The sequence below is a fragment of the Cryptomeria japonica genome, chromosome 6 (assembly GCF_030272615.1).
Source record: "Cryptomeria japonica chromosome 6, Sugi_1.0, whole genome shotgun sequence".
NCBI lineage: Eukaryota > Viridiplantae > Streptophyta > Pinopsida > Cupressales > Cupressaceae > Cryptomeria > Cryptomeria japonica.
The window spans coordinates 386,666,779-386,676,673 of NC_081410.1; the positions used below are offsets into that span (position 1 = coordinate 386,666,779).

Consider the following 9,895-nt stretch of genomic DNA (forward strand, 5'->3'; position numbering starts at 1 on the left):
CATATTTTCAAGAGAGATCTGCTATCCTGATAGAACCAACAGAAGTAGTAAACATTGGTACATCAAAGGATCCTAAAATACTTCATTATGCTGCTTTATTATCAGAAAAAGAGAGGAAATAATACATGGAATTCTTTAAGCAAAGACAAATAAATTTTGCTTGGTCCTATGCAGATATGCCAGGACTTAATCCATATCTTATCATGCATCATCTTAATGTGGATTTAAAAGCAAAACCAGTTAAGCAGAAGCTAAGAAAGATGCATCCGCACATTGCTCTTCTTGTAAAAACTGAGCTGAAGAAACTATTAGAAGTGGGTTTTATAAGACCTGTTGCTTATCTATAATCGGTTTCAAGTATTGTACCGGTATCAAAACTAGATAAAAGCATAAGGGTCTGTACAGATTTTAGATATCTGAATAAAGCATGTCCAAAAGATGATTTCCCGCTACCAAACATTGATATCACAGTAGACTTGTCAGCAGAGCATGAGGTGTTTTCAATAATGTATGGCTTCTTAGGATATAATCAAATAAGAATCGTACCTGAAGATCAAGAAAAGACAACTTTCACCTGTGCATGGGGAACATATTGCTGGAATGTTATGCCATTTGGGCTTAAGAATGTAGGAGTGACTTATCAAAGGGCTACGATGACAATTTTCCATGATATGATGCATACATTTATGGAAGATTATGTCAATGACATACTTGCAAAATCTCATACAAGACAAGAAAGTTTGAACATTTTAAGAAAGATTTTTGACAAGCTGGAAAGATATCATTTGAGATTAAATCCAAAGAAATGTGCATTTGGGGTAACCTCTGGAAAGCTCCTTGGGTACATTATATCAGCTCATGGAATTGAAGTAGATCCTGAAAAAGTCAAAGCTATCATGGAGATGGAGTCACCTAGGAACATAAATTAATTGCGATCTTTACAAGGAAGATTGCAATCAATCAAGAGATTTATTTCTCAGTTAGCAGATAGATGTCTTCCATTCATCCATCTTCTACATAAAAATATTCCATTCAAATGGGATCTAAAATGTGAAGAACCTTTTTTGCAAATAAAAGAATATCTTATGAGTCCTCCAGTACTGGTATCACCAACCAAAGGGAAACCATTGTTGCTCTATATCTCAACAACAAATGTATCATTAGGAGCTCTCCTAGCTCAACATGATGATGAAGGAAAAGAAAGAGCAGTTTATTATATCAGTAAAACGCTTGTTGGCTATGAATTAAATTATTCCTCAATAGAAAAGACATGTCTAGTAGTTGTATTTGCAACTCAGAAGCTGCAACATTATATGTTGATTCATTCTGTGAAACTAATAGCAAAGATAGATCCTATCAAATATTTGTTGAGCAAGTCAACATTGACAGGGAGACTAGCCAAATGGGTTATGATACTGAGTGAATTTGATATAGAGTATGTTGACCGAAAAGATATCAAGGGACAAGTTATCGCTGATCAATTGTCTGATGCACCTTTACAAAATGACATGCCTTTGCACTTCGAATTTCCTGATGCAAATATATTGATAGTAAGTACAAACTTTTGGGGATTGTACTTTTATGGTTCTTATACACAATATGGATCAGGCGCATGAATCTTTTTCATCACACCTCAAGGACACACAATTCCCAAATCATATAGACTGCGGTTTCCATGCACTAATAATACTGCAGAGTATGAAGCATTGGCTATTGGGCTTAAAATGACCATTGAATGGAATGTCAAAGAACTACATGTCTATGGTGATTCACAACTTATCATCAGCCAAATAAATGATGAATATAAAACAAAGGATGATAAGCTTATGCCATACAAACAACTAGTGGAGGAGTTTAAAGAACACTTTAAAGAAATATCATTCACCCAGATTCCAAGAAATGAGAATAAAGCAGCAGATGCAATGGCTACAATAGAATCTCTCTTGCAAAATAAGGAGAATCAACAACATTACAAATTTCTCATGGAAGATATCTTAACCCCTACCATTCAATCTCGACATACCTACCGAATTCGCCATATATTAGGAACCAATCAATCCTCATACGGTCAAACTTATCAGTATTTAAAAGAACATATCCTTCCTGGTGTAGGGCACCTAGACTTGATTTTCTTGTTTTATGCAATGTAATAAGGATGAGTGTTAATCATCCAGTTGATAGTTGATCCTTTTGTGTGGTCAAGGAACTCTAAGGTCATTCTATAAACCTTGAGTTAACCTTAGTCCACTAGGATCCTTCTAGGTCCAATAGGACATTTTCTCATATTGATGAGTTTTGGCATTAGGAGGTAGATTTCTAATGTTTTTTAGTCATTTTAGACATTTTGGAACCATTTAGAAGTTTGAAATCATTTAGGAGTCCTAGAATGCAAAAATGCAAATAATGCAAAAGTTGCACTTGACAACTTTTTGCAACTTTGACAACTTTTTCAAAAAATGGTTAAATGTTAGTTCCAATGGTTCTAACCCCCATGTTTTGGTTGAATCTATTTGGGAAGCCTATTTTAGGCTCTCACATCAATTCCCAAAAGGTTAGAGCAGTTTTGATGTTAAAGAGATCAATTTTTCTGGAATAAACACAGATTTTTGAGTATTCACGCACTTGTACGACCATTGTACGGATTGGGAGGTCTGAACCAGATCCATGATTGCATAGACAAGGGAGATAAATTTCAAATGGGCCTAGTCTAAGTGAATTTGGAGTTGTATGGTGGAAGTAATCAAATTTTTTCTGAAAACAGTCTTAAACCCTAGGGTTTTAGGGGTTTTGACACTAAATGGGCTATATCTTGCATTCCCAGAGGTAATAACTCATGCCCCTTTGGGATTTGCAAGGTGTAGACATGTATTTTATGATTTCAAATGCTCAGGGTCTGGAAGGGACGTCCTCAAGGTCCATGATCAGATTTTAGGTTGAATATCTTCATGTATTCAACCTGCAGATTGGTGAATGGAGGTAGCAGTCAAGGACAACAGTAAGGAAGTTTGTGAAAACCATTGAGTGGTGTCTTAGAGAGGTGGATACACCTTCCTAAACCACTGCCTCAGTCTCATGAACCCATCATCAAACTTGTGCTTGTGTTCCATGCCTAACTTGGCCAATTAGGCCTGTGAGCCTTGTAGGGTTTGGCGGTGCAGGAGTGGGTTGAGGCTCTGCCCTCTTGGGAGTTGTGTGGTCACCTTGAAGAGGTTATAAAAACTTCAAAATAGTATCGGGTTGTTTGAGAAATTGGTCCTTTGTTACCCGATTTCTAGTTGTGAGACCTAGTAGCCTAGTAGGTCTAATAAGCGAATTTGGTGTTGTGAGGTTTTGGGGAATCAAACCAGTGGGTGATTCTTGGTTGTTTGGGGTCCTTAAAGGTGTCCCTACTGCTGTTTTGGATCAAAGGACAAATTTGTGTCATTTGCCCTATTTGAGTCTTATTAGGGGATTGAGTCTCTGAAGCAACTTTTGTGTCTAAGTTGAGTAACCCATAAGGGACTGGGTGTGGCCTTGTATAGGTCTTAAGGTTGTGTGAGGGTGGTCCTTCACACCCTTATCAAGAGTGGGTAAGGTTGACTAGGTTGGAAGAGTCACCTTTTGAGTCTAGTAGACTGTGAGCCCATTGCGATACTTCCTGCAGTGCTCTCTGCATCAAGTGGTATTAGAGCGCTACTAAGATCCTTGGGGGTGGAAAGATGTCAGAAAATGAAGGAAATGATGGGGATGAATTCCCTCAAAACATTACCAATAAGGAGTTAGCCAAAATGCTCAAGGAGCACCTAGCAAAGAGCAAGAAGATGGAGATGGAGTTGGAGAGACTCAAGCAGAGACAAGAAGGAAGAAGGGAGGAAGAGGAGTGTGAGGAAGAAGAGGAAGAGATACCTGTATCTCGGTTGGAGAGGTTGAAAATACCAGCAGATCAAAGGCATTTCTTGGAGGCCCTTGAAAGAGTAGGAAGAAAGGACAACAAACCAGATGTTCCAATGTTCATGGGAAAGATGATTGTGGAAGAATGCATGGATTGGGTGGAAGCCCTTGAAAACTACTTTGAATGTGATGATACATGTGAGAGTTCAAAGGTGAAGATAGCCAAATCAAAGATGAAGGGTCCAACATTGAGTTGGTGGAACTTCTTGCAGAATGAGAGGGTTGATAACAACAAGGCACCTATCACCACGTGGAAGAGGATGTTGGTTGAGATAAAAGAAGCAATTTGTACTAGAAGACTATGAAGTTTCCCTCCATAAGAAGCTACATAACCTGAAACAAAAAGATATGGATGTAAGTACCTATACAGAGGAATTTCACAAACTTACCTTGAAAACTAAAATATTTGAAACTGAAAATCAGAAGTTGGCTAGGTACTTGAATGGATTGAAATATAGTATTCAAGATGAATTAAGTTTGTTTAATCCTGAATCAGTCCATAAGTGTCATCAAATGGCTTTGAAAATAGAAGAAAAACAAAGAAAGAGAGGTGAGCAAAGCAATAGGGGTGGCAGAGGTAATCAGAACTTTAGAGGAAGGGGCAGATTTCAGGGCAGAAGTTAATCATCAAGACCACAAGGTGAGGGCAGCCAGCAAGATGCTGAGAAAGATTCAAGTCATAGAGGCAATCCTAATGGAAGGGGTAGATTTGGAGGTAGAGGCCCTAATGTATTCACTGGGAGATGTTTCTCATGTAACCAAGTAGGCCACCAATCATTTACTTGTCCTGAGAAAGCAAGCAGTAGTTCAGGCCAGCAAGGAGAAAGGAGAGTGCAACTAGCCCAAGATGATGACCATCAAAGTACCACCTCATATCACACCACCTCATCAAGACTTGCTGATCCAGTAAGTGGAGAATGTATTATGTTCAATAGAACACTTTTGACACCAATCAATAAGGAGCCTCCACAAAGAAAGTCTTTGTTCCGAACCAAATGTTTGGTGAATGGTAAAGTATGTAAGGTAATAGTTGATTCTGGTTCTACTAAGAACTTGGCTTCTACTGAGATGATTGAGAAGTTAGGATTAAAGAAAATACCTCATCCATAAAGTATCATGGTTGAATAAGGAGCAGCAAACACTAGTTGATGAACAATGTTGGGTCAGTTTTTCAATTGGTGACTATGAAGACAAATATTTGTGTGAAGTGGTGACTATGGATGCTTGCCATCTTCTTCTAGGGAGACCTTGACAATATGACACTAGTGCTCAACATGATGGCAAGAGGAACATGTATCACATTAAGAGGAATGGTGAAAATTTCACAATGACTTCCTTACCGGATGATGCTAAGGAGAAGACCTCAACTAGTAGTGTGATGCTAGTTGGAGAGAAGGAGTTCATGAAAGGCTTAAGGGAAGAGAAGACACCTTGTTTTGCTGTTGTGGTGAAGCCTAAGGACAACATACCTAAGAAAGAGAAAAATTAGAATTTGTTGAAGAATGTAGGCCCCAAGGAGGTTGCTAATTTGTTGGATCAGTACAAAGGAATTGTTGCAGATGGTACCAATGATACCTTGCCCCCTGAAAGGATGATAAGTCGTTGTATAGATCTGATTCCAGGAGCCACCTTGCCCAATAAGGCTGCTTATAAAATCACCCCTGAACAAAATGCAGAAATAGTAAGGTAGATTCAAGAATTGTTGGAGAAGGGTTTCATAAGGAAAAGTGTTAGTCCCTGTGCTGTACCAGCAGTCCTTGCACCTAAGAAAGAGGGAACTTGGAGATTATGCATTGACTCTAGAGCAATCAATAAGATAACCATTAGATACCGGTTTCCTATGCCTAGATTGGAAGATCTCATGGATTGTTTGGGAGGGGCTAAGTACTACTCAAAAATTGACCTCAAAAGAGGATACCATCAGATAAGGATCAGACAGGGAGATGAATGGAAAACAACTTTCAAGACCAATGAAGGTTTGTTTGAGCAGGTTGTAATGCCTTTTGGTTTGTCTAATGCTCCTAGCACTTTTATGCGCTTGATGAATGAAGTCCTAGCACCTTTCATTAACAAGGTTGTTGTAGTATATATGGGTGATATTTTGGTGTTTAGTAGCAACAAGGAGGAGCACCTCAAACACCTAGACATGGTCCTCAAGAAACTCCATGAAGAGAAACTGAAAATCAACCTTGAGAAGTGTTCATTCATGAAAGAAGAGTTGGTTTTCCTAGAATTTGTCATCTCAAAAGGAAATTTGAAAATGGATCCATCCAAAGTTGAAGCCATCCTTACTTGGCCAGCACCTACCAATGCAACTGAGGTAAAAAGTTTTCATGGTTTATGTAGTTTCTATAGAAAGTTCATTAGAAACTTTAGTGGAATTTGTGCTCCACTCATAGATACCATAAAAGGTGGAAGGAAATGTGTGTTTGTATGGACCAATGAAGCTAGTAGGTCATTTGAGATGTTGAAAAAGAAGATTGCAGAACTTCCCACCCTTGTACTTCATAAAGTCTTTGTGGTAGAATGTGATGCTAGCAATAGGGCTATTGGAGGAGTCCTAAGCCAAGAAGGGAGGCCAATAGCCTTCTTTAGTGAAAAGTTGAATGAGGCTAAACAAAAGTACTCCACCTATGACCTTGAACTCTATGCTATGGTTCAAGCCTTGAGGAAATGGAGGCACTACCTACTTCCTAAGGAGTTTATTGTTTTTACAGACAATCATGCTTTGAGTTTTCTAAATAAGCAGGAGAAACTTCATCACAAACATGTTAAATGGATGGAATTCTTGCAATCCTATACTTTCACAATAAAACATAAGAAAGGTGTTGCAAATAAGGTTGCTGATGCTCTAAGCAGGAGGAGTTTGACCATCCAGGAAATTCAATTTGAAAGTGTAGGTATACACACAATAAAGGACATGTATGCTACAGATGATGATTTCAAGGAAATCTACAAGGTATGTGTTGATATGACAGCAAGGTATCATACTGAATTTCTGAGTTTTTGGTGCAAGATGGATTCTTGTTCAAAGGAAGCTTGCTTTGTGTGCCTAAGGGGTCAATAAGGGAGAACATAATCAAGGAAAAGCATTGTGGGAGTCTAGCTGGTCACTTTGGGGTAGATAAGACATTGGAATTGGTTAGAAGATTTTATTTTTGGCCTAGACTTCAAATTGATGTAAGAAGGTTTGTGGAGACTTGTCTTGTTTGTCAAAAGGCCAAGGGCCAAACATCTAATGCAGGGCTCTATACTCCTTTGCCTATCCCTTCAAAGCCATGGGATTCAGTAACTATGGACTTTATGCTTGGTCTTCCAAGAACCAAATTTGGTTATAACAATGTGTATGTGGTTGTGGATAGATTTTTCAAGACGGCTCACTTTATCCCTTGCAAGACCACTCATGATGCTTCACATGTTGTAGGGTTATTCTTTAAAGAGGTAGTTAGACTCCATGGATTGCCTATGTCAATCATATCAGATAGGGATCCTAAGTTTATAGGTCACTTTTGGAGGACCCTATGGAAAAAGTTTGGCACCAATGTTGCCTTATCTTCAACATATCATCCCCAATCAGATGGACAGACTGAGGTCATAAATAGGTCACTTGGAAACCTCTTGAGATGCCTAACACAAGAATATGGTGCAAGTTGGGATTCTATCTTGGCACAAGCTGAATTTTCTTATAATGATTCCATTAATAGGAGTACAGGTATGACACCTTTTCAAGTTGTTTATGGTGTGCACCCTAGAGGGATAATGGAACTCAAAGATGTTAGTCATTTGGAGAAGAAGAGTGCTTTGGCTAAAGATTTTGTAGAGGTAATGAAGGATGTGCATGATCAAGTAAGGAACCGGTTGCAACATACCACAAAAAAGTATAAGGTAGTAGCAGATAAGAAAAGAAGAGATTTGCAATTCAAGGTGGGTGATCTAGTGATGGTACATCTGAGAAAGGAGAGGTTACCCAAGGAGAAATATACCAAGTTGCTGATGAAGAAGCTTGGTCCTTGCAAGATCCTCAAGAAGTGTGGCAACAATGCCTACAAAGTGGACTTACCTTCTTCTATTGGTTTGTCACCTATTTTTAATGTTGCTGACCTATATCCTTATAAAGGATCTGTAGATGATGTTTTTGTTGCAGGTGAATCAGATGTCCAGCATGATGAGTCACTCAAGGAGATATCACAACCATCCATGTTAGAGATTGAGAGCATCCTTGACAAGCAGGTGATCAAACACACAAGGAGGAAGGTGTATTATGAGTACTTGGTCAAATGGAAACACCAACCCCTGGAGGAAGCCACATGGATGACTAAGGAGGCCATTGAAAAGGCAGGGTTTCAGTTTGAGTCCATTCCAACTCAAGGGACTTGAGTTCTTTTGAACTTGTGGAGTATGGTGCAGGGAACCTAGACTTGATTTTCTTGTTTTATGCAATTTAATAAGGATGAATGTTAATCATCCAGTTGATAGTTGATCCTTTTGAGTGGTCAAGGAACTCTAAGGTCATTCTATAAACCTTGAGTTAACCTTAGTCCACTAGGATCCTTCTAGGTCCAATAGGACATTTTCTCATATTGATGAGTTTTGGCATTAGGAGGTAGATTTCTGATGTTTTGTAGTCATTTTAGACATTTTGGAACCATTTAGAAGTTTGAAATCATTGAGGAGTCCTAGAATGCAAAAATGCAAAAAATGCAAAAGTTGCACTTGACAACTTTTTGCAACTTTGACAACTTTTTCAAAAAATGGTTAAATGTTAGTTCCAACAGTTCTAACCCCCATGTTTCAGTTGAGTCTATTTGGGAAGCCTATTTTAGGCTCTCACATCGATTCCTAAAAGGTTAGAGCAGTTTTGATGTAAAAGAGATCAATTTTTCTGGAATAAACACAGATTTCTGAGTATTCATGCACTTGTACGACCGTTGTACGGATTGGGAGGTCTGAACCAGATCCATGATTGCATAGACAAGGGAGATACCTTTCAAATGAGCCTAGTCTAAGTGAATTTGGAGTTGTATGGTGGAAGTAATCGGATTTTTTTTGAAAACTGTCTTAAACCCTAGGGTTTTAGGGGTTTTGACACTAAATGGGCTATATCTTGCATTCCCAGAGGTAATAACTCATGCCCCTTTGGGATTTGCAAGGTGTAGACATGTATTTTATGATTTCAAATTCTCAGGGTCTGGAAGGGACATCCTCAAGGTCCATGATCAGATTTTAGGTTGAATATCTTCATGTATTCAACCTGTAGATTGGTGAATGGAGGTAGCAGTCAAGGACAACAACAAGGAAGTTTGTGAAAACCATTGAGTGGTGTCTCAAAGAGGTGGATACACCTTCCCAAACCACTGCCTCAGTCTCATGAACCCATCATCAAACTTGTGCTTGTGTTCCACGCCTAACTTGGCCAATTAGGCCTGTGAGCCTTGTAGGGTTTGGCGGTGTAGGAGTGGGTTGAGGCTTTGCCCTCTTGGGAGTTGTGTGGTCACCTTGAAGAGGTTCTAAAACCTTCAAAATAGTATCAGGTTGTTTGAGAAATTGGTCCTTCGTTACCCGATTTCTAGTTGTGAGACCTAGTAGCCTAGTAGGTCTAATAAGAGAATTTGGTGTTGTGAGGTTTTGGGGAATCAAACCAGTGGGTGATTCTTGGTTGTTTGGGGTCCTTAAAGGTGTCCCTACTGCTGTTTTGGATCAAAGGACAGATTTGTGTCATTTGCCCTATTTGAGTCTTATTAGGGGATTGAGTCTCTGAAGCAACTTTTGTGTCTAAGTTGAGTAACCCATAAGGGATTGGGTGTGACCTTGTATAGGTCTTAAGGTTGTGTGAGGGTGGTCCTTCACACCCTTATCAAGAGTGGGTAAGGTTGACTAGGTTGGAAGAGTCACCTTTTGAGTCTGGTAGACTGTGAGCCCATTGTGATACTTCCTGCAGTGCTCTCTGCATCACTTCCTCTTGACT

The 9,895-nt window shown here is 39.1% G+C and overlaps 1 protein-coding gene across 1 annotated transcript; it reads left to right on the forward strand.

Moving 5' to 3' along the window:
• The first annotated feature begins 6,190 nt into the window (after positions 1 to 6,190).
• LOC131876610 (uncharacterized) lies at positions 6,191 to 8,307 on the forward strand. The gene is made up of 2 exons (XM_059222049.1): positions 6,191 to 6,889; positions 7,150 to 8,307. Exons 1-2 carry the CDS (start codon positions 6,191 to 6,193, stop codon positions 8,305 to 8,307), a joined length of 1,857 nt encoding a protein of 618 aa, XP_059078032.1.
• The last annotated feature ends 1,588 nt before the right edge of the window (positions 8,308 to 9,895 follow it).